The 23,211-nt window shown below is 47.7% G+C and overlaps 3 protein-coding genes across 6 annotated transcripts in view; 2 read left to right on the plus strand and 1 right to left on the minus strand.

Moving 5' to 3' along the window:
* Nucleotides 1-1,754: 1,754 nt before the first annotated feature.
* On the minus strand, nucleotides 1,755-6,730 carry ARFIP2 (ADP ribosylation factor interacting protein 2). Its single transcript, XM_061201378.1, has 8 exons — nucleotides 6,497-6,730; nucleotides 5,552-5,692; nucleotides 5,199-5,295; nucleotides 4,348-4,466; nucleotides 3,950-4,171; nucleotides 3,272-3,429; nucleotides 2,949-3,123; nucleotides 1,755-2,491 (listed from the first exon to the last, which is right to left on the minus strand). Exons 2-8 carry the CDS (start codon nucleotides 5,648-5,650, stop codon nucleotides 2,336-2,338), a joined length of 1,026 nt encoding a protein of 341 aa, XP_061057361.1. The 5' UTR covers nucleotides 5,651-5,692; nucleotides 6,497-6,730; the 3' UTR covers nucleotides 1,755-2,335.
* Nucleotides 6,731-6,760: 30 nt separating this feature from the next.
* Nucleotides 6,761-22,941, plus strand: TIMM10B (translocase of inner mitochondrial membrane 10B). 4 transcript variants are annotated; one of them, XR_009702211.1, is made up of 4 exons: nucleotides 6,761-6,833; nucleotides 7,025-7,120; nucleotides 7,318-7,582; nucleotides 22,892-22,941. XR_009702211.1 is itself a non-coding variant. In XM_061201381.1 (4 exons), the coding sequence occupies exons 1-4, from the start codon at nucleotides 6,795-6,797 to the stop codon at nucleotides 8,099-8,101; spliced, it is 273 nt and encodes a 90-aa protein (XP_061057364.1). In that variant the 5' UTR covers nucleotides 6,761-6,794; the 3' UTR covers nucleotides 8,102-9,378. The 4 variants fall into 4 exon arrangements, 2 of the variants coding, with proteins under 2 accessions (XP_061057364.1, XP_061057362.1); XR_009702212.1 differs by lacking the exon at nucleotides 22,892-22,941 and adding an exon at nucleotides 8,097-9,378; XM_061201381.1 differs by lacking the exon at nucleotides 22,892-22,941 and adding an exon at nucleotides 8,097-9,378 and having other exon boundaries at nucleotides 7,318-7,450.
* Nucleotides 19,029-23,211, plus strand: part of DNHD1 (dynein heavy chain domain 1) — a 74,735-nt gene continuing 70,552 nt past the window's right edge. The window contains 2 exon segments of the mRNA XM_061201375.1: nucleotides 19,029-19,572; nucleotides 22,892-23,065. Coding sequence (XP_061057358.1) covers nucleotides 19,076-19,572; nucleotides 22,892-23,065 — 671 coding nt within the window. The 5' untranslated portion in view covers nucleotides 19,029-19,075.

The following is a 23,211-nucleotide window of genomic DNA, read 5'->3' on the forward strand; positions in this document are numbered from 1 at the left end:
CGGCGGACGAGCCCCAGGGTAGAAGGGCAGTACGCAGAGCTCTGGGAGAAGGGGCTGACGGGGTAGAAAGATGGGGAACTTAACATGGCTCAAGGTGCCTGGCTCTCCCTCAGGAGCCCCCTCGCGAGGAAATTATGGTTCAGACCATCCAGCGACTCCCTTCCACCCTCCAAAGACCAGAGGAATTCTCAGAATCATCGCCTTGTGGAAAAGCAGCCCCGGTGGAAAATAATAAAAAGTATAACAGTTAACAAGGACTGAGTGCTTATTATGTGCCAGACACATAACGAATCACTTTACATATATTATCTTCTTTAGTACTCATAATCTTAATAGGTAGCTTCTTTTATTAGCCGTGTTTTGCAACGGAAATAACTGAGGGCCCTTGGCTCCCCAGACATTAACCCTGATCACTCAGGCAGAAAGTGCTGGAACCAGGGTTTGAGCTCTGCTTATAGGTCCTGCCTCCAGTCACTTGGAGCCTCAGTACCTTTCATGTTGAAAAAGCCCCAGTGGCCCATAAAGTGAGGGGCCTGTATGTGGACCACCCCACTCTATAATGAAGCTCCAGTCAGATAACTGCACCCTTCCAGAGGTAGGGGAGAATGCTGAAAAATTCTGGAGCATTCCTTGGTCAAGGAGCATAGGGTGATGGTACCTGGTCCCTGAGTAAATCAAAGTGCTATTGGGGAGCTTTCTCGCATCACACAAGGTTCAGATTTGGGCTCAACACCTGGATGCAGCAGGGACCCTGGGAAGTGCCTTGACTTCTCATCTGCCTCAGTTCTGGCACCCAGCACAGGTGCTCTGGTGCTTGTAAATGAGCCTCAGACAGGGTTCACGCTTGCTTTGGAATATGGGGCCACGGCTAAGAGACTACTCAACGTGAGGCAACTCCGGTCTGTATAACACTATTTTAAGCCTCACAAAGACTTCTTTCCTCAATCCTAAACTTCTCCCATGTCATCAAACGTCTGCTGATAAGGCTTCACAGCTCCTTTGAACAAAGGGCAAAAGTCCTTAAGCAGCCTGAAAAGGCTCAGCATGATCTACTTACTACCTTACCTCTACAGTCATCCTCAGCCACTCCCCCTTCATTTTTCCCAAGCTGAATTCCTTCCTGTTCCTACTCAGGGCCTTCACATATGTTGGCCTCTTTGCCTAAGATGCTCTTCCCCCTACTCTTTACCTGGCTGTCCTCTAGTTACCCTCAGGTCTCAGCTTTCAAGTTGACATCCCCATCTCCACCCATCTAGGCTAGATGCCCCTCCTCTGTGCTCCCATAGCTCCCTGTACTTCTGTATTTCTGTATCCTAGTACTTATCACTGTATTGTAGTTGCCTAATTACTTGCCTCTATCCCCCACTAGGCCGTAAGCAGTGTGGGCAGGGACCATGTTTTATTCCCTGATGTTTCGCCAGGGTCTAGCGCAGTGCCTGGCAAATAAAAACACTCAGTAAATATTTGCTGTATGAATGACTGGATGATGGAGGTCAGTGGGCCCAACCCCCTCTGGGCCCTGTGTTTTAAGATCCATTGCTATCTTGGTGCTAGCCTAAAGGGCAAATAAAGCTTTGGCTCCTACTGGGGCTGGGGGAGGAGAGTAGGCCCTCAGATTGTTCCCGAAACCTGTGACTTCAGCTATCTGGCCCCAGCTCTCCTGAAACGATAGGATTTTGGTGTGTAATTAGACTGAGCGTTTCTCTACCCAGACCACCCTCCTAGAGTCCCCCACAAATTGACCTCACTGGGCCTGCTTTTATGAAAGGTTTATTCCTAGTGCTAGGTCCCAATCTTCCAGGGCTCTAAGCACAATTAAACTGGGTGGGTAGGTGAGGGGAGACCCATTCAGATGCAGGGCCAGAAATGGGGCTCCCCATATCCCCACCCCTTTGGTCCCAGTCCCCTTCTCTGCAATGGGCACGCATTGAGGAGGGACAAAGGATATTGGAGGCAACATCATTGGCCCAGGGGAGCCCAAGAAGAGCTGCCATTGGCTGACAGGGCCTTTTGAGGCTCTGCCATTGGTCAGGGGGCACACCCCAGGAACTGGGATAGGCCTGAGGAGTGATGCCATTGGCCAGGGAGTGGTTTTTGTCATAGCCTTTGGCTGTGGAGTGGAAGGAAAAGATCTGGGAATGAAGCCCAGTGGCCAGGAAGATAAAGGACAGGGCAGCAGCTGCTGGGCCTGCAGACCTCCTGTCAGGCCCCAGCCAGGGAAAGGGAACCCAAGCCAGAGCGCAGGTGGCAAGGGATGTCCCATGTCCAAATCTCCCCCACCCTGGGACTGCCCCTCCCAATGTCCTTCTTGACAGCCAGGTTGGGCTGGAGTGGCTCACTGCTCCTCTAGCCAGGAGGGCTTCTCAGCTCCTGGAGGCCGCAGCTTGATGTTGAACTGCTGCAGGGTCTGCTCCAATTGTTTCTGGTTCCCAGCAAAGTAGGCTGACACGGCATTGTGGAAGAGCAGCAGCTGCTTGTGCATCACCTTGATCTGGGGGTCCAGCAAGGTCAGCTGAGACTGGACTCAGACACCCTTCCTGAGGGGCTATGAGCCTGAGCCCAGACCAGGGGCACATGGACTCTGCTCTGATGGTGCTCTTGGAGTGGGGGCTGACCTCCATCAAGGGAGCCAAAGGATAAAAGCCAGTGTGATAGGAGAAACCGGACTTGATTGGCAGGGCCAGAGGTTCTGGCACCCAAGCTCAAGGGGTGGATTTTTCCCAGTTATGTTCTTGGGATCAGCAGCCAAATCGTCCAATAGGAAAGGGCCGGGGATCAGAGGGAGGGTGACAGGAAAGGTCCAGGGGCTGAGTGGGCTGGGGGAAGATCCCACTCCTTAGCCAGGCTGCATTTCCCCATCCAATAATGGGGAGGGTTTTTTTTGGGGGGGGGTGAGGTCAGTGTTACAGATGGGAAGGTGGGCTGGGTCAAAGGGGTGGGGTTAGCACCTTGTTTTCTTCCAGGAACTTGAGCTTGATGGCCACATCTCCCCGCAGCTTCTCATATTTGTCCCGATGGGCCTGGAAAGTGGCCTGGGCACTCTCAAGTCGACCACGCATCCCTGCATCACGGGGGCCTAGGCTCAGCTCCTCTAAGTCTGTCCGGTAGGCATCGTATTCCAGCCTGGGGAGGGGGTGATATGGGCTGGTCTCCACCCCTTTGCCCTCCACACATACTCTCCTTTCTTTTCTCAATTCTTATGCCCCTAAAGCTCAAACTTCCACCCATGCCAGCCAACGCCCCAAACCCTAGGCCCTGCCAGTGCCCACACCTGGCAGCCTCATACTGTTTGACAGTCATGAGTGTGTCTTCCATGGTCTTGGTTACCAACGTATTGATGCTAGAGACAAAGAAGTTCACAGCCCCTAGCAGCGTCTCTCCGTTCTTGCACAGCAGCTTCTGCGTCTCTGCATTGTAGCCAAATTCCTCCTGAGGGCAGAAGGGAGGGACAGGCCTTGAGTAACAGTCGGGGCTGTAGGGGGCCCTTCTTTCCCCTCCTGTCCCGGGAGGAACCAGCCATTGAAAGTGGAACAACCCAGCACTGCCTCCAGCAAGGCTCCCTTAGCCAGAAAGTTAGTGGGGCTGCCCTGGGGATGCCTGGGGCAGGAATGTGGGAGTGAGGGCCTCAGATGAAGTTCACAGGACTGGAATAGGGAAAGCTAGTGAAGCAGGCAGAGGAGGGGCTCCGATTAGGCTGAGCACTGAAGGCATTCTTGTCAATGCAGAGAGGGATACTTGTGATGCACCTGGTGTGCCGCCTGCCCCACCCCCTCCAACTTCTGGACCTCCGTACAAGCCCCTGCCTCCACAGGTGGGTGCTGCTGGGGGCAGAGCTGGGCCTGCCCTGGAGGGGTTCTCCCTCTGGGCTGCAGGAGGGAGGGAGGCTGAGGGGTGACTGCCTGGCGGGCCCGGGCCCAGCCCCCCACCCTCTCAGGCCTGGCTGAGGCACCTGAAGCTCTGGGGACTTCTGGCTGAGGTCAGCAAAGGCATCCCCTAGTGCATGCTGTGTCTGCAGCAGGCTGTAGAGGTGGGCTGTCAGTGCCCGGCCCAGCTGCAGGACACTCTCATACTTGCGCTTCGTCTCACGCAGCAGCTCAATCTGCAGCTCTAGCTCCAGGTCCACAGTCCGGGAGCCTCGGCCAAATCGCTCTGATAACAGCTGCTTTGTACACTGATTGGGAAGTGAGGGAATAGGTCAGAGACCCTAGCACCCTGTCCTCCCAAAAGGTACCTACCCCAGCATCCCCAGGCTCCTAGTCTCAGCCATAGATGGGACATTAGGATCTGGAAGATGGGGAAAAGGTACCCAGGGGAGTTTGGGGGAAGGGAGAGGTGCTTGAATCCCACCTTATATGTGTTGATGCCCCATTTCTTGACGATGTCAAACTTCTCTCCAGCGATTCCCCGAGCCACCTCATCTCCGGGGCCAGTAGGAGTGGTATTGTGAGATGGATGGCGGCCAGACCCTAAAGGACCAAGTTCTCTGACACCAGCCTCTCTCAGATACAATCAGACACCTCTGTGGTTCCGCCCATACTTCCCTCCCAGCACATGAAAATGACTTCCCTGAAGGAGCAGAAGCTAGAGACAATTAGATTCTCCTACTCACTAGGAGGAACTCATACATTGTGCCCTGAGACCCAAAACCCAATATACATCCAGCCTCCTTCTGAAGTGGTGGTGGGGATTGAAGAAGGAGGGAAGAGGGAGTTGCTAGTGTACAGGGGTAGAGAAAACAGCAGGAAATAGGCTGAGTATGGGGTGACTGATCAAGGATAGTGGGTCCATCAAACAGAAAACCCGGCTGACATTCCCATGTGGATACTAGTTAGTGTGAGATTCAGAGCTGTTTGTTCCTCTAAATGTTAGAGTCTAAAGTAAAACTCTGAGAAGCCTCACAAAGTTCCAAATCAGATTCAGGCTCCAGAGTAGGCGGGGGAGGCCTGTGAAACAGAGTTCTTTGCTTGACTTAGGTGGTGACAGCAGAGAAAGGACAAGTGGGGCTAAATGACAAGTGGGAGCAGATGGACAATTCTGGGAACTGGCCTTGGGCTGAGATTCCATAGGGTTCATACTAGCAGAGGTTCCCAGGATCTCCAGACATAATTCAAGCCTCCTTAGACATACTCTACGCTCCCTAGAACCACCACTCTCCCCCTCTCCACTCAAGCTCCCTGTCCTGTTCTGATCATTCATACCTGTGGGGATGAGTCCATCACCAGAGCCCCCATAGCCACCAGACACAATGCTGGTTTCATTGAGGTTGGGTCCTGACACCATCACCTGCTGGAGGTCCTATAGGCCAGAGAAGAGGGGGGCTTCAGGAACATAGGGGCAGCTGAAGCATTTTGGGGGTGAAAACAAGCTTGGATTGAAGCATCATAGAGAGAGCACACAAGGGAAGTCTGCACAGAATCAGAACAAAGATTTGTAAAAAGATTGAAGGGAGATAGGCAAGTTAGGGGAAGGCTACTGGAATAGGGGCGAGAGTTCAGGGTTTAGGAGTTGGGATTCCTCAATTGAAACAATATGAAGAATCAAACAGAAGCACCTGCTCCAGCCCATCATCCTCAGGAAGCTGCCCAGCTTCACCATTCCCGTGGATGGGGATCTCCATTGTGGCTGCCTTCCCTAGGATCCCGTCCGTCATGGCTAGCGAAGGGACTGGAGTCAAAGTCTCTACCCCAGCGCCCTGCAAAGCCCAACACAGACAGTTCTGGAAACTGGCCAGTACTCCAAAGAGGAAGATCTCCCCTGCCATTTCGGAGGTTGTCCCAGGGCCTCAGTGTTCTGGCGTTTGGCCACTACTCTTCCCTGAAGTATATGTATTTCTCCCCTCCAAGGTGCATATTTGTGACACGCACACCCAGGCCTCAGGTGTGCCTGACCTGAGGTCATGTTCTCATGAACCCCCCCATCCTACCAGGTCTCCGGTGATCATTCATGCATTCAATCACTCAACAGACATTTAATGAGTGCCTACTATGTGTCATGCACTATTTGAGGCAATAGAAATACAGCAGTGAACAAGAGAGATAAAGTCTGTGCTCTCAAGAAGCGTATGCCCATGCAGGTGTTTCTCCCCATCAGGAGATGAACCCCTTTCCCAGGGCTCAGGTGTGTACCCCCATTCAGGTATGTTCACCACTGCTTGGCCTTTCACACTCCTTTAGTGTTTCTTCCTCTTTCCTGCAGGTGGTCTCCCCCTCCTCCATCCCATGCACCTCCTCTTCCTCGGGCCCTCCCCCCTCAGGCCTTAGTTGAATCAGTTGGTATAAGTTCCCGACCTCTGGGAAAAGCCTCTTTTTCCCAGTACATAGGTAGGTGATCCCTTCCAAAGTCAGTTATGTCTCCCCAGGTGTGTGAGTCTCCGCCCTCCCCCCCATACACCTGGGCATCAGGTGTGTCCTCATTCTTCCCCAGGGTTCAGAGGCATCTTGCCCTCAGGTCAGGTTCGTGCATTCAACTTGCCCTCGCCCATGCACGTCCCTCTCACCTCGGGCCGGGCCGCTCTTCCCCTCAGGGCGCCAGGCCCGGGCCGCGCGGGGACCTCGGGCTCCAGTTCCCGTCGCGATCCTAGCGGCAGGTCAGGGACTCGGCGGAAGTGACGTCCTCTCCCGGGCAGAAGAAGCCGGCCACGTCGCAGATTATGAGGGCGGAAGTGACGTTGGCATCTGGGGGCAGGGCGATCCTGGAGCCAACCTCTCTGTCCCTGGGTAGCCACGAGAGGTCACTTCCGGGGCGTTACCGAGAAGGTGTGAAGGAAGTGACGTAGGGCACGCGCTGGTGGCGTAATGGAGCAGCAGCAGCAACAGCAGCAGCAGCTTAGAAACGTGAGTGGGAGCTTTAGGGCCATGCGTTCAGCTAGCATCCCTGTCTGCATGGCGGGAACCCCAAGGAACCAGGCATCAGAGGGCTGGGAACGTCGGGCCATGGGGTGCGGTCCTGGGAGAGCTCGGGCGGCGCGGCCTTGAATTGAGATGTGGCCCCTCTTCGCTGAGTTCCTTGTCCCCTTTCTTCCCAGCTGCGGGACTTCCTGTTGGTCTACAATCGGATGACGGAACTCTGCTTCCAGCGCTGCGTGCCCAGCCTGCACCACCGAGCTCTGGATGCTGAGGAGGTTAGGTGGGGGAACTGAGTAGGGAGATTACCCTCGATCCTCAGAGTTAACCGTAGACTGCTTCCCTCTTCCGCCACTTCCCCTACCTCTGGCCCTGGCCTTTCTACGACCCTCGCCCTTAGGCTGGGGATGGGAAAGAAGGAGACGGACCTGACAAGACACCTTTGGCTTCTACTTCCACCCTGTCTTCCTTCCAGGAGGCCTGTCTGCACAGCTGTGCTGGGAAGCTGATCCATTCCAATCACCGCCTCATGGCCGCTTACGTGCAGCTCATGCCTGCCCTGGTACAGCGCCGCATCGCAGACTACGAGGCTGCCTCATCTGTGCCAGGTGTTGCTGCTGAACAGCCCGAAACCTCGCCATCAGGGAGCTAGCCGTCCCCAACCCCGGGAAGGGAGGCACTGGATGGACCCTCAAATTTAAGGAGCCAGTGGACCTTGGGCTGGGTACAACCTGTATATAGTAAGTGAGGAGTTGCCTGAGAGCTGGGTACTGTTGCTCCTTTTCCTGGAGCTAATAAACCCACTTTTACTCTGTTTGGTTTATATTCTGGGCAAGGAAGCTTTTCCCACTTGATTGGCACCATCTTTATTATTCTGTCAGGATGCTTCAGCCCTGGCAGCAGAGAAATTGCCTTCAATGTGTAGAAGGAAAACCTCAGCATTCCCAGGCACCTGGTTAAAGCGACGTCTGTGGGTACAACTTTAAGACTGGTAATAGCGACAAGAAGTTGGTTTCTGCCCAGATGACAGAAAATGGGAACTCTGTCTAGCTGTCCTTAAATCTGTGTGGCTTAAATGGCTCACTTAGAGATATCTAAGGACAGCAGATTAAGAATCCACAGGGCTTTTAGGCGCTACCTCCTGGGAAGTCAGTAGCCTCAGACAGAGATGAAACCTGTAAGAATTCTGGGGTGTTCTGGAACGTCAGCCACTTCCTCAAGTTGTTACTTACTTAATATTTTCTGTCTTCTTAGGATGAGCAGTAAAATCTTTAAACAAAGAAGATCTGTGTGCTTGTCTTCAGGAGCAGTCAGAAAGGGGGAAACTTGTGGAACCATATTCTGCAATACAGTCAGACTCGAGGAATAAAAACCTAAGGGAGAAGTAGATGGTGATGGTTATGGGGAAAAAAGGAAGAAAGCCAAATCTTCAGGACTTCTTGCATGTTACCTTAATGTCTCACTGCTTGTCTGTAATCTCCTGATTCCATCTCTTCGTCTACCCCACATTGTTCCCACTGTGCCTGTTCTGTGATTTCTAATTCCAACCTGTCTGTTCTTTCCTCATTATTTCCCTCCGTGTGGAATTTACTTCTGTATTCAGCAATCTGAGTGGCCTATCCATCACTGAATTTTCTTGCCATTTTTGTGTCCTTTTTGTATCAGCTGTTTTAACATTTCTGTTCCTCCATTCACACTGCTAGAGAAAAACAAAGCTGTGTAGTGAATACCACTAAATATTCAAGGTCTCCAACCTCAACCAAGCCCTCGTTACAAACAAGCAACCCTTTGTGGGTTCCTGGTCTGTTTGCTCTCCTAATCACTACGGCAGTTATTTTACACCTTCATTGCTCTCCTTAATCCCCTACCTCACCCTCGACTATTCCCCATCAGGTGACCATGTTTGATTTTTAAAATGGAAGTAGAACTTCTTAGACATTGGCTCCCACAATCATTACAAAAAAAAAAGAAGGAAATGAAAGAAAACTTATAACCATCCACAAAGCAGATGTTTTCTCTCCTATACAGATCAGGACGTTGAAATTCTCTGGTAGCAGACCCTGTCTGAAAATGCAGACCTGTCTTTAAAATCCTTTACTACACCAGGCTGCCTTTCAAAATATCTGTTGAGCACCCGCTTTGTATAGGTTCTGATCTTGGTATTATCCCCACTTAACAGATGAGGAAGCAAGAATTCAGTATGTACCAGAAGCCCACCTTATACACAGTTACCTATTGAGAAAAGTGGCTCTAATCAGCTTTTTGCCTCAATAGCTGAACAAATCTTGAACAGAAAGGTTTGCTAAGACCCTTCCTTAATAAAAAAGTTGTTGACCAGGAACTTTCCTACTGAGTGGCTTCATGTCTGCCCAATAAAGTTCTCTCCTTGAAAAGTGTAAATGCAGGTAAAACAGCTTGTGAACTTTGCAATTCCCAGAGACAGGAATGGGGACCTGGGATATTGTTCTGATGATGGGAGGATTCTTCTACATCGATATTTATGTATATCCCTTCAATAAACTTCCATTGTGAATTATCTATGTTTCCATGTCACATAATTAGTAATTGCTGGAGAAGGGCTAGGAACACAGATCTGTCTGACTCTAAAGCCTGTGTCCTTTGAACTTCCAGAGCTTATATTTGCCTGCTCATCTGCAGTCAACCTTTCCCTAGGCATGGAAAGACAAGTGTCCCTCAATCTGATCCACCAAGACTTTTTAATCTCTTCTTTCCTTTCTGTTTATAAATAGGTTCAATACTTAGGAAAAGAACCTTATTCCTACTATCTGTCTTCCCTTGTCACTGAAATCTCCTTCAGGTCTTACCATAACATCTTAGCCATTGGTATAATGAGCAATGTGATGTTTCAAGCACAACACGAGGATAAACGTTGACAAAGCTTTATCCCTTTATCACAAACACATATTTCAGACAGGGTTGTTCTTGCTATTGTGGCTTCAGAACTTAACTGCCTACTCCTTTGCAAAGTCTGATTCCTTTGAGCCTATTCAACTATACCACCCTCTCTTATTACTTATCTGTAGTAACTGCCACTCTCCTACTTTCCTCTACATAGCTAGCTCTTGGTCTTCCTATCCACCTCTTGATACTTTAATGTTACACAAGACAGTCCATTCAGTGTTTTTGTCTCTTAGTTCCTTGACCCAATCTCTAATGATTTCTACTCTGTCTCAGCTACTCTTACTTACATCCTTTCCATTGTCACCATCCCAAACGGCTCCATCTTCAAAACACTATTACTTGCATCTTATTCACTGACTGTATTCCTTCCACTTTGTTTATTGAACTATTCCTCTACCATTTTTTTAAATTTAAATTTCACTGCAGCATTCAGACCATTGCTTCTACATTCTCTCCATTAACACCTTCCTGTCTTTAGATTCCTGTCGAGCTTAAATTCTAGTCATTCTTGGGACTTCGCTGGTCGTCCAGTGGTTGAGACTCCGCACTTCCACTGCAGGGGGCCCAGGTTCGATCCCTGGTCTAGGAACTAAGCTCCTGAACACCATGGGGCGTGGCCAAAAACAAACAAAATCCTTATTAAATTCCAGTAATTCTTTTGGAATAGGCTAAATTTCCTTCCCTCTCATTTCTTTGTTGGACTTGGGTAAAATGAAACATTTGTGCCTGCATTTGGACATCTAAAAACTGCCCAAGGTAATCACTATAGAGCAGATTTATATCGCTATTAATCCATGGTTATCAACTTCAAATGGAAGCCCTGTAATCCCACCAGATTTTTCTAGTCGTCTTTCCTGTTCCCTGCAATGACTATTTCAAACCAATATTCTTTTTTTTATATAAATTTTTTATTTTATTTTATTTTATTTTTATTTTTTGGCTGCATTGGGTCTTCTTTGCTGCGCATGGGCTTTCTTTAGTTGCGGTGAGTGGGGGCTACTGATCGTTGGCGGTGCGCGGGCTTCTCATTGCGGTGGCTTCTCGTTGCGGAGCACAGGCTCTAGGCACGTGGGCTTCAGTTGTGGCACGTAGGCTCAGTAGTTGTGGCGCATGGGGCTCTAGAGTGCAGGCTCAGTAGTTGTGGTTCACAGGCTTAGTTGCTCCACGGATCTTCCCGGACCAGGGCTCGAACCCATGTCCCCTGCATTGGCAGGCAGATTCTTAACCACTGCGCCACCAGGGAAGCCCCAAACCAATATTCTTAAGCCTCTTATTATCCCCACGATTCTCTTCACTTTCTGCAGGTAACCTTATTTTAACTTCATAGGCAAAAGTAGAAGCTATCAGTTAGGAGCTCCCGCAACATCTTGCAACTCAAAACTTGGTCACCCATCTACATCTGCATCATTCTCTCCTCTTTCCCTCCCGTCTAAACATGACAAGTATCCCTCTTAAGGCCAGTGCTTATTCCTGTGCACTGAATCCTAGTCCTTCCTTCTTTGGAGATCTCTGACTTTTTCCCACTTTACTAAATTCTCATCAGTGTTTAAGCACGCCGAAGACTCCCGTTACAACAAACAAACAAACCACTCTACCTCACAGGTACCGTCCAGTTTTTTTCCATTTTACAGCTAAACTCAAAACAGTGGATACTTTGGTCTTCTCCATTCCCACTTCTCCGCCGACTCTATTTTGACTTCTGTAACCTTTATTCTATTGAAATAGTTCTTCCTGAGGTCACCCTAGCTCACCAAGTGACCTTCATATCCCTGAATCCAGTGGTTATTTCCTCAGCTTACTTCACTTCTTAGTGGCATCTGGTACTATCGACTTGTTCCTCATGGACACTCTCACTGGTGTCTGTGATTCCACTTGTGTTTTCACTACTACCTCTGGCCACAGCTTCTTAGCCTCCTTTGCAGGCTTAACCACCTCCAGCCATTAAATCTAAAAGTTTCTCAAGGTCCTGTTATTTCTCAGTGTAATTTTTCTGGGATTGTTTCATCCCCATTTTGAGCGTTAGTCACTGATAATTCAGATCTCTCCTCTGAGCTACTCGATTTGACATCTCCACTTAGGTGTTTCAGAAACATCCCAACTCAGCATGTTTCCTCATAAACTTTCCTCCTATGCCTGGTACTCAACCAGTTGCAGAAACTAGAAACCTCACTCAATTACCAAATTCTATCAGTTTACATTTCTAAAAGTCCCTTGATTCTGTCTGCTCTCCATCTTCACAATCTCCCACCAAGATTACTGCAATTCCTGCTTCTTCCCATATCCACTTCTGCACCCCTCCAATCTGTTGTCCATTCATTGGCCAGATGACACAAACTGAGGCTTAAAACCTTGCCGTAGCTCCCCATTAGGATTCAAAACTGACATTCTACACATGACCTACAAGGCCTAGCATGATCCAGCCCCCGCCTACCTCAGCTTAATCTTGTCAGTAACTGTCAAACACCGGACAGTTAATGCTGTTTGTTGAACTGAATTGAATGGAACTGAACCACACCTCACTCCCTCTCTGTATTCTAACTACTCTGGCCTTTCAGTTCCTCTAACCAGTCATACACTACTCCATCTCAGGGCCTATCTGCTGTCTCCTGACTTGGAATGCTTTCCCCCTTACTCTCCCTACCTAATTTCTACTCATTCTTGAGTACTTAGTTCAAATACTGTTTCCTCAGATAACACTTCCCAAACTCCAGCTCCCATAAATGCTTATGTTTTTGGCATGTAGCACTTGTACACTTGGTAATTATCAATATAAACCCCATGAGGTCAGAGTCCTTGTCTGTATTGCTCACTGTTATATCCTCATTACAGTGCCTGGCACATAAAAGTGCTTGATAAATATTTGTTGAATGAGCATCTTTCAGTCTCTTCCTAGCTCAATCAACTATTTATATAATGAGAGAAAGGCTTTTTATCAGAAGGGACAGCGATGAATCTGCATTTAACCTTTGACCTTTTGCCAATGATTTAGAGGTGTTTTTCATTCAAACCATCATTTTTTGTATCTTCCTCCCTTAAGCAGATAAGTCAACACCTAAAAGCCTCCATCTGCAGCAAATCATTCAGATCTTGTTATGAGGGATTCTTACCAGTCATTTACCCAGTTAAAAATTGGAGGTTCTGTTACTAAGAAGGAAGAGAAGAATGGTTACTGGGAGACACCTGCCAATCCATTTTCCATACTAACCAAGAGTGATTCATGTAAAATATAAAATTTAACCATGGTACTCATCTACTTAACGCCTTCCATGACCTTCAGACTCCTTAGCCTCACAATGGAGGCTTTCTCTGATCAGGTCCTAGATGACCTCTCTGTCCTCATCTTCAGCCAGCTTTTGATTATCTTATCCTTGTTATAAAAGAATTGATTTATTTGTAGTGTTCAGACACATCATGCTAATTCTGGACTCTTTCCTTTTCTGGATATGCCCCACATTCATCCATATATTTATATACTTCACAGATACTTGAGAGACTGCCTTTACCAGCATTGTTAAGCCCTGCAGATACAGAGGTGAATGAGAAAGATGCAATTGTCGTTCTCTTGGAACTTAACATGGATATGGTGAAGGTCAATATAGAACAAGTAATTGCAACCATGACGTATGTCATGAAGAAGAAATGTGCGTTGTAATGAAAACAGACAGTAGTACTAACTTAACCTGTGTGTGGGATGAAGAGGAACTTCCCTGAGGAAGTGATTTTGAAGCTGAGATTTGAAGGATGAATTAGAATTAACCAGGCAATAGAGGGAAGGGCTGCCCTCCTTTCCTTCATGTCTTTGCTTAGATGCCACCTTTTATTAAGGCTTACTCTGATTACCCTATTTAAAATAGCAACCCATCCTCCCCTCAGACATTCCTGATCCTCTTTTTTTCCCACAGCACTGTCACTTCTCACATACTACATAGTTTGCTCATTTTGTTTATTATTTATTATTTGTGTCCTCCCCCACTAGAATGTCAGCTCCATAAATCAGGAATTTTTGTCAGTGTTATTATTTTGTACACTGATATAACCAAACACCTAAATTGGTGCCCAACACAATTGATACTCCACAAATATTTGTTGATAAGTGAAGGCAAGAGAGAATATTTCCAGAGCAAAGGTCTAGAGCTTGGCTTTAGAGGGAGGAGGATCGTCTCTTATTGGTAACAGGAAGGAGGGAGGAATGGATGAGATCAGATCTAAGTAGTTTTTTGATTTGGTTTTGGAAGATTGAGAGTTCGTTTTAAATAGCTTGTGTAATGGTTTTATGTGTCAGTTTGGCTAGGTTACAGTACCCAGTTATTTCATCAGATATTAATAATAGAGGTATTGCTGTGATCGTATTTTATAGATGTGGTTAACATCTATAATTAGTTGACTTTAAGCAAAAGAAACTTCCCTCAGTAACGTGGGTGGGCTTCATCTAATTAGTTGAAGGCCTCAAGAGCAAAAACTGAGATTTCCCAGAAAAGAAATTCTGCCTCAAGATTGCAACATTAACTCCTGCTTGAGTTTCTAGCATGCTGACCTGCCCTACAGATTTTGGACTTCCCAGCGCCACAGTCGTGTGAGCCAATTCCTTAAAATCTCTCTCTCTCTCTCTGTCTCTCTCTCTCTCTCTATACACACACACACACACACACACACACACACACACACATATATATCTTTCTTCCTCCCTCCCTCCCTCCCTCCCTCCATTCCTCCTCTGCTTTTTTTCTCTGGAGAACCCTGACTGATACAGCATCTACATTTTTTTTTTTTAAGTTGGAAGTGAAGTTATCATCAGAGAGTAAAGCCAAAGAAAATGGAAGATGAGAAAGTACAGCAGAAGGTTTGAAATAGTCATTGCACAGAATGAGAGAGTGAACTGACAAAAGGAACATAATTAGATTATTAGGTAGTGTTGAAGGCTCAGTAGAGGTTACTGAACAGAATTCCCTTTTGGCTTTGTCTGTCTGGAAAACTTTTTAATTGAAATATAATTGATATACATCGTTATATTAGTTTCAGGTGTGCAACATAGTGATTTGACGTTTATATACCTTATGAGATGATCACCACAATAAGTCTAGTCACCATCTGTCACCATTTAAAGTTATTACAATATTATTGACTGTATTCCCTCTTCTGTGTATTGCATCCCCATAACTTAATTTATTTTATAACTGGAAAAAACTATTATTTTAAGACCTAAAACTTTAAGGCCTACTGTAACTCTTCCTTGCCCTTTCCAGGAAGGATTCTTATTTGTGCCCTCATTGAACCCTTTTATGTCTCGTTCACCATTATGTCCACAGCACTTGGTAGAGTGCCATAAACAACAACAAAAACACATAGCTCACACAAATCAGTTATATCACGTGTGTATTATCTACCAGGCTCTAGTCTAAGCATTTTATATACATTAACTCATTTAATTCTCACAACAACCCTGTAAAGTTGGTACTACTATTATCTTCATTTTACAAAAAAAAATAAAATTGCAGTAAAATATCCCACGACTAGCAAGTGGTTGAGTCAGGTTTTCAATTCAGTCAGTGTGACTTCCAGAGTCTGTCCTCTTTCTCACTAATGAAGATTGATTGCTATACATTTATGCATTTGTTCCACAAATATTTTCTGATCACCTACTCATGGTGCCTAGCACTAGGGGCTGGGGGTACAGCAGAGAGCAGTCAGAATCTGCCACCATGGAGCTTATACTTCTAGTCAGGGGAAACAGATAATAAGCAGTTAAGTAAGTATTGATATGAGATGGTAATCAGTGCTATGGGGAAAATGAATGCAGGGTAAGAAGGATAAGGAAGGTGGGGAGAGTGTTGCTATTTTAGGCTAGGTTGACAGAGAAGAACTCACTAATGAGGTCTCCTTAAGCAGAAACTTGAAATGAGGGAGTAAGCCTTGTAGACATCTGGAAAAAGAGTGTTCACTGTGGTATCAGCCTCTACTTGCCCACAGCATCCATTGTCCCCTTCTTCCTTTACTAATAGAACCCCTGACTTTAACCTGGGCAGATGGTGGCTGAAAATAAAGATCAGATTTTGCAGCTTTCCTTGCAGCTAGGTGTGTCCATGTGATTGAGTGATGCATGCATTGCCAGGTTGTGCCCTTAAGGGTAAGGGTATGCCTTCTCCTACTCTTTCCCCCATCTCACTACTTGGGATGGGGCCCAGCACACATGGTGGTGAATTGTCTTGGACCTTGAAGATAAGGACCACTTCCTTGGAGAAGGCAGAACAATTAAAAGGCTGCCATATTAGCCCTGGAGTACTTATTCCTGGACAGTTGTGTGGGAGAAAAAGTAAACTTCTATTATGTTTAAGCCATCGTATTTTTGGGGTCTTTTTGTTATTACAGCATATGCATAGTAGACAGAATGTTAACATGGTGCCCAGGATTTCCCACCCCCTGTGTACACACCCTGTAAAATCCCTAGGACTGTGAATATGACAGATTTTACTTCTGTGATTAGGTTGTATTATATGACATACTTGACTGTAAGAAAGGGAGATTATCCGAGTGGGCCTGGCCTAACCACATGAACTTTTTAAAAGCAGGGAGTTTTCTCTGGCTGGTTGCAGAAGAGAATGTCAGAAAGATTTGAAACATAAGAAGGATTTGAGGCACTGTTGCTGGTTTGAAGATGAAGGTGCCATATGGCAAGGAAGACAGGTGGCCTCTAGGACCTGAGAGTGGCCCCTAACTGAGGCCCAGGAGGAAACAGGGACCTCAGTCCCACAACCGCAAGAAACTGAATCCTGTCAACAACAAGAATGAGCTTGGCAGAGGATTTTCCCCCAGAGCCTCCAGACAAGAACTCAGCCCAGCTGACCTTTCAGGCTTCTGATATCCTGAGCAGAGAACCCAGTCAGGCCATGCTGGGCATCGATGTACAGAACTGTGAGATACTAAATGGATGTTGTTTTAAAGCTGCTTAGTTTGTGGCAATTGGTTACACAGCCACAGAAAACTTCTCTGTCTTCTAAATGAACCGTAAGCAGAGACGTACTGTATGAAGGCTCTGGGGGTGGGGGGTGGGGAGCATGCTCAGTGTCATCCAGGCACAGAGGAGTGGTGTGAATAGGGAAAGAAGGACAAAAGGCCACAGAGGTAGCAGCCAGCTGATCAGATAGCAAATTGTAGGCTGTGTAGGACTTCGGCTTTCCTGAGGGAATGAGATGATAAGGCATTAGTGAGTTCTGAGCAGAGGAGTGATAGGATCTGCCTGTATTTGAAAAAGGTCACTGGCTGCTCTGAAAAGAGCAGATTGTAGGGGCAAGGGAGGAAACAAAGAGACCAGTTAGAAGTCTATGGAATAATCTAGGTGAGAGGTGATAGTGGCCTAGACCAAGGTTTGGCTCTTAGGGTGGTGAGAAATAGTTGGATTTTGGATATATTTTGAAGCTATAGCTTAACAAAATTTGCTAAAGCATTAGACATGGGATGTGTGTGGGGGGAGAGGGGAGTCAAAGGTGACATTAAATTTTGACCCAAGCAACTGGAAAAATGGACTTGCTATTTACTGAGATGGGGAAGACAGTGAAAGGAACAGGTTTATTTGGGAGGGAGGCAGTTAGGAGTCTGGTTTTGGACATTTTAAGTTTTTAAGTTTGGGATTCTTATCAGATATATAAAGCAGAGGTGGGACTCTATCACGTGCTGAATTTCTATTCATTGTAATCATTCAGGCGTTCCCCCCACCTCCAACCCCAATTTTGAGCTCCCTGTGATCAAGGAGTTTGTCTTGTTTGGGTTTTTTGCAGGGGTGAGGTGGGCTCGGCGGATTCGTGCGAGTGGTTGTTGGGTTGGGGAGTGTCCCAAAGACATAGCTTGCTGGTGCCCGTGGCAGCTTACAGGCTCAGTAATAGATAAACAGGCACATGCATTACACCTGCCTACGACGCCCTCAGGATTGCGACTTCCCCAGATCAGCCACGTAGCTCTTTTCCAGACCCAACCGGTCAGACGGCCTGTTCCCAAGGCCGCCAGGCAGCCTGTAGGTTTGGCCTGGGCTCGGCCCCTCCCCCCTAGGCCCCGCCCCTTTCTGGCTTCACCCGCGCTCTGAAAGGAGGCTCGGGCCTCAAGCGATCCTGTAACTGTTCTAACCGCTGGGAGGGGGTGGAGCTGCGGGTGAGTTTGCTGCTGGGCATCAGCTTCCTTTCGCACCGCTCCCCGCACCGCCCCCAAGACACCCACTCTCGCCACTGCCCCCAGGCATGTCCCCTTCTCCTGCGCTCCTACGGATCCCCCTCCCCTCCCTTCCCCTCCTCTTCCTTCTCCTTTCCTCCTCCTTCCAGCCCGGCCCTCTCCGCTCTACCCCGCGCCCCACTCCATCCAACCAAGTAGTTCTCTGTACCCACTCCTCTGCTTTCTGTCCTCAACACATCCCTCAGCCCATGGGCAAATGGGACTGCGGCTTTGCTGCCTCTGAGTGACGACCTGTTCCTCCCTTCAGGCGATCGCCAGGCTCCAATCCCAGTGACAGTTCCCTGCTGTCCTAAGGTCCTCTGAGTGAGCCCTTTCGGTGTGTGTGTCTACAAGTGATCACACGTGTGTGTGCCAGTCTCTGGGTGGAGGTGGCTGTGAGTAGAGTGAGCCTGTGCCTAGGACCCAAGTCTAAGTTCATCCATTTCTCCAGCAGGCACTTCCCCATGAAACCTCACCAGCAGATACCGCTCTCTTCCCTTCCCTTGCCTCCCGTGCCTCTTAGGCCAGGTGAGGGGACAGTGTTCTGGGCAGTGGGAAGGGACTTTTGTGCAGGGAGGGCCCTACCTCTGTCCTGGGCCTGCTTTTTACCAGTCTTTGGGGGAATCTGTGGGGTTGGTTGAGGGTCTCAGGAAAGACCCTCTGCTGGTCTAGCTCTGCCCTGCAGCTCCATCCATTTTCCTGTCCTAAGTCCCTCCCTTCCCCTTTCTCCAATCCCTTTGACCTTGCCCAGAGCCTAAGCCCCCTTTCTCTTGCCCTCTCTTGGGCTGAACTAAGCAGGTGAGATCCAGCAACCACGAACCTGGAACTGGCAGTCGGATCCTGAGCAGTGGGCAGGGTCAGTTCGACAGCAGTTGAATGCCTGGCTCCTCTTGGTCTCGGATGAAGAGGCGTCATCTAAAGCCCTTGAATCTCTGCACTCTGTAGATGTCCTAGACAAAGCAGAGCAGCCCTGGGCCTGTCAGGGAAAACAGAGGCAGTTCCTGAAGGCAGTGACTCAGTCAGGGCGGCCTGCAGTGCTGGAGCTCCTGGTAGCTGAGCTCCAAACTCTGTTCTCAGCAGTGCTGCAGGATGGCAGCCCTGCAGCTTGGTACTACATGTACGCAGTGCTGGGTCTGCTGCCTCCATATCGTGCGCTGCTTGTTGGTCGCCTTGATTTGCTGCCTTTCGTAGAGCGGCTGTACCGCTGGGCACCCTGGGTCCAGGCCCAGCTCCAGCTGGACCTGCTAGGTGCCATAGACCAGGCCTTTCCCCGAGACACCTCTTTGTTAGAGGGCACCTCCCATGTTGACTGCTATCCCCAGAAGCAGAGGTTCCATCACGGGCCCCCACGCCCAGCCTGCCCTTTTGTGCAGGCCCGGTGGGGAGGGCAGCAAGTAGAGGAGGGGTTGGCCACATGGCTACGACCATTGACACTGCCTGAGCTACAGCACAGCCTGGGTATTGTTGGTACTGAGGTGGCCCTGGAAGAGGCCCACTGGCTAGATGGCCTTAGCCTCCTGCCCTTGGCACTAGCGACGGACATCCCTGTACAGTATGAAAGCAGTGACGGTGACAATGCAGAAGAGGAGCCTGTCGGAAGAAGAGAGACTAAGTAAGTGAGGGACCTAGTCTGGGGCTTTGAGCAAAAGAGAGACAGAACCCTCTTCCTTTCTGTCTGCAAAATAAAGCCAGTGGTCTCAGTGTTAATCCCCATAGGGAAATGCAGAAATTAATGGAAATCAAAAGTCAACGATGAGGAAGCCAAAGCTTCAGACAATAGCTTGAGTTTCCAGAGTTTCTAGACTTCTTTTTCATATAGTGCTTAGTTGTTTTTCTCACTTGTTCGTAATCCCTGAGTCTTGCCTCTGGGCCTGCCCAGTGCTGGGTGCTGGATGTTTGATCCAGGTCCTTCCCTCGGGATGCTCCTAGGTGAGTGCTTGTCTGACGGCCCTTCCCACTCATGTCTGTGTGAACTAAGCCAGCTCCAAGGCACATTACAGTTGGCAGCACTGACAGATAGGACTTTCATTCTGACCTTCCGGAGCCTTCTTCCTGCCCTGCGAGTGAGGGGATCCTGGCCCCTGGAGTGGTGATTTTCTCCCCAGTCTGGCTCTCATTGCTCTCTTCAGGGTTTCAGAATGCCTACAGAGACCCCCTCTTCTGAGAGTTCTCTAACTCTAATCTTGGAATTTCTCCCTGTCCTCTGGCCAGCTTGTCTGTGACATATTCACTGTCTGGGAAGAAGGGTAGTTTTACGTTTAATCTAGCTTGGCTTTCTCAATTTTTGCTCTAAGTTAATGGCTGGGTCAAGTTTTTCCTGAAGTCTTAATGGTGGGCAGATAGGCAGGCTCCTGGGGGCCTGATGACAGGTGGCCAGTGCCAACAGTGTATGCCGTCAGTAACCCCAGCAGACTCTTCTTTTTCAAAGATCTTCCCTGTGCCCTAAGTATAAGTCTCCTTTCCTGGGGGAACCTAACTTGAGTGAGAATGGGCTGAGATGTTGGCAAGAAGCCAAGTTCTTTGTCCTCTCTTTGGAGCTGGCGGTAAACCTCTGAGGCCTAGCTAATGTGACTTAATTTGTACCATGTTCCCCAGGACTGGCCTCCCAGGCATTGATACATTCAAGAAGTATTATTGGTTATCTAATATATATCAGGAACTGCTAGATGGTGAGGATACAGAAGTGGTAAGATAGACTCAAGCTCTTCCCTAGGGTTTTACAGCTTAGTTAAGGGAGATAGATGTTAAGTAAGTTGATTTAAGTAAAATATCATGTTAGGTAAGTTGATTTAAGTAAAATATCATTACAATTTGTGTTAAGTGCTATAAAAATCAGAGAACACTGCCTTTCCCCTGGCTGCTCCTCTGGGGTGTGTGTGTGTATATACACATTAGAGTTAGGGGAAAGCACATCAGAAGAGTTTGGGTTTAGATTAGGATTAACAAAATATCTTGAAGATTAGGAGGTGAAATAAAGAGGAAAGTTTCAAGGAGGAAGGAGCAGTCAGTAATGTTAAATGCTACTGAGGCAAGTAAGAAAAATCTGAAAAATACTCATTGAATTTAGCAATAAGGAAGAGGTGGGTGAGAGTGGTTTCAGTGGAGTTTTGTGAGGAGGAAGGCAGATTGTAGTGCGTACAGGAGTGAATGGAAGGTGAAGAAGTGGAAATCATGTTTTGTTATTCTTTCATGAAGCTTGGCTTGAAAGGGAAAGAGAGAGATTAGGACAGCAGATTGAAAGAATAGTGGTATCTGAGTAGGACTCAAAAAAATGAAGAGATGTTTATAGTCTTTAAGACAGTGCTTGAGAAGTAAGTGCTCAATAAATATTTGTAGAGTTAATGACTAAATATAGGCTAACAGTCAAAGAAGAAGAGATTGAAAATACATCATGAAGGGAACTTCCCTGGCGGTCCAGTGGTTAAGACTTCACCTTCCAATGCAAGGGGTGCGGATTCGATCCCTGGTTGGGGAGTTAAGATCCCACATGCCTCGGGGCCAAAAAACCAAAACATAAAACAGAAACAATATTGTAACAAATTCAATAAAGACTTTTAAAAAAATGGTCTACATCAAAAAAAAAAATCTTAAAAAAAGCAAAAATACATCATGAAGACGGGATAAGTGATCCCGAGCACAAATGGAGGAATTAACCTTGCAGAGAAGAAAGTCACTCCTTCCTCGCAAATGAGGAGACAAGATTAGGATGGAAATATGTACAGATAAATGTGTGGAAAGGCAGCTGAACTTGAGGGAGTTATTTCATGGCTGAGAGCCTCAGTTTTCCCTGGGCAGAGATGGAGGCAGAGAAGGGGACCGGGAGCTCAGCAGGGCTGGGCATAGGTGGGGGAGTGGGTAGGTTGAGGCCTGGAATAGCAGCTGAGGAGACTGCAAGGGGTAGCTCCCTGAGGACTTGTACTAAGGCATCGAGCAGACTGAGCCCACAGATGAGACTGCACACCAGGAATCTATAGAGGAGCTGATGATATTCCTTTGTTCTGAGATCGTCTGAACCTACTTACATCATGTAGCACTTTAATTATTGAGGAAATGAATCTTTAATAGCAGTTACACCATTAAGATGTCCTGATCTGACGTCAAAATCATAAACCCTACTGTTGATGTGAACTTTAGAATAGGATTGCATTGTATCCCTGGGGTAACTTGTTCTGTTGATCTAGATTTGGGTCAATTAATGACACGAATATACTTTGACTGATTAATTTTTCAGAGAGTTTTTGGTTTGTTTTATTTTTGTGCTCTAACCAAAATTATTAGTCCAGGTAATTGACTTTTGGCTTCTTGAATAATTAATTTTAATACCAATTTTATCGACTGGTATGGTAGAAGTGTAGAAAGATTGATGGTACTGGTGCAGGCTTGAGTGGGCTGAAGGAGGCATCATCGGATCCTGGCTGGGAAGAGATGGATGTGAAGCTGGAAGTTGGGTGATGATGGAGGAAGAGTAAGAAAGAATCACAAGCATGGAGATCACGCAGGGTTGGAAAGCAGGTATAATGGGGGCAAAGATAGGAGATCAAGAACGTTAGGAGGGCTGCCAGAGAGAAGAAATCCAGGACCGTGGGCTGGCAAGGTGATGAGTTGGGACAGCCAAGTATTCCCATTACTTTTACTCAGTATTATGTAATACTGACGTCGTAGTAATCACAATCAATCCAGAATGATTATTCACTTATCAGAAAGGGAGAGGTTATTCACACACAGGTGTACGAATATAGTTGCCTGACTGTATCTCCTCATGGACTGTATTTGCTCAGTATGTGAACCTTCGGGTGTAGATGGTCGACAGGCTCTGACAAGGTCACATCAGGTCCTCTCAGGCACCTGATCTAGCTCCTTCATTCACTGGCTGACAGTGGCCACCTGACCGCTTTGCTCTGCCTCTTCTCTCCCGATTTTTTATCATACAGGTCTCAGCTTGACTCGGAAGTTCCTGGGGAGGAGATCTTCCAAAAAAGAAGCACTGGCTTCTTACCGCAGACTTCCCTCCTGGGTAGCCAGATAATGACCGTAATGAAGACAGAGAGATACCTGAAGAAGATCCACTTCCTCTATCTCAACGTGGCTCCCAGCCGCTACTTTCGGTGAGAGCCCATGCCTAGACCCCTGTCCTACTCCTCCCGCTCCCTGACTTCCTCCCGTGCTGTCTTCCCCCTCCTCCTCCTCTCCAGACCCGCTCCTCTCCTATCTTTCTCCTCTCCCCTCTCATTTCTCCTCTGTCTCCTGGTTT

This window comes from Eubalaena glacialis, chromosome 10 (genome assembly GCF_028564815.1).
Source record: "Eubalaena glacialis isolate mEubGla1 chromosome 10, mEubGla1.1.hap2.+ XY, whole genome shotgun sequence".
NCBI lineage: Eukaryota > Metazoa > Chordata > Mammalia > Artiodactyla > Balaenidae > Eubalaena > Eubalaena glacialis.

Coding starts and splice junctions, on each gene's coding strand:
- ARFIP2 (XM_061201378.1), bottom strand. CDS start 5,650: ATGACGGACGGGATCCTAGGGAAGGCAGCCACAATGGAGATCCCCATC. Junction 4,467..5,198: donor TGATGGACTCATCCCCACAG/GTATGAATGATC, acceptor TTGGTCCTTTAG/GGTCTGGCCGCCATCCATCT. Junction 3,124..3,271: donor AAACAGTATGAGGCTGCCAG/GTGTGGGCACTG, acceptor CCCCCTCCCCAG/GCTGGAATACGATGCCTACC.
- TIMM10B (XM_061201379.1), top strand. CDS start 6,795: ATGGAGCAGCAGCAGCAACAGCAGCAGCAGCTTAGAAAC. Junction 6,834..7,024: donor AGCAGCAGCAGCTTAGAAAC/GTGAGTGGGAGC, acceptor CTTTCTTCCCAG/CTGCGGGACTTCCTGTTGGT. Junction 7,121..7,317: donor GAGCTCTGGATGCTGAGGAG/GTTAGGTGGGGG, acceptor TCTTCCTTCCAG/GAGGCCTGTCTGCACAGCTG.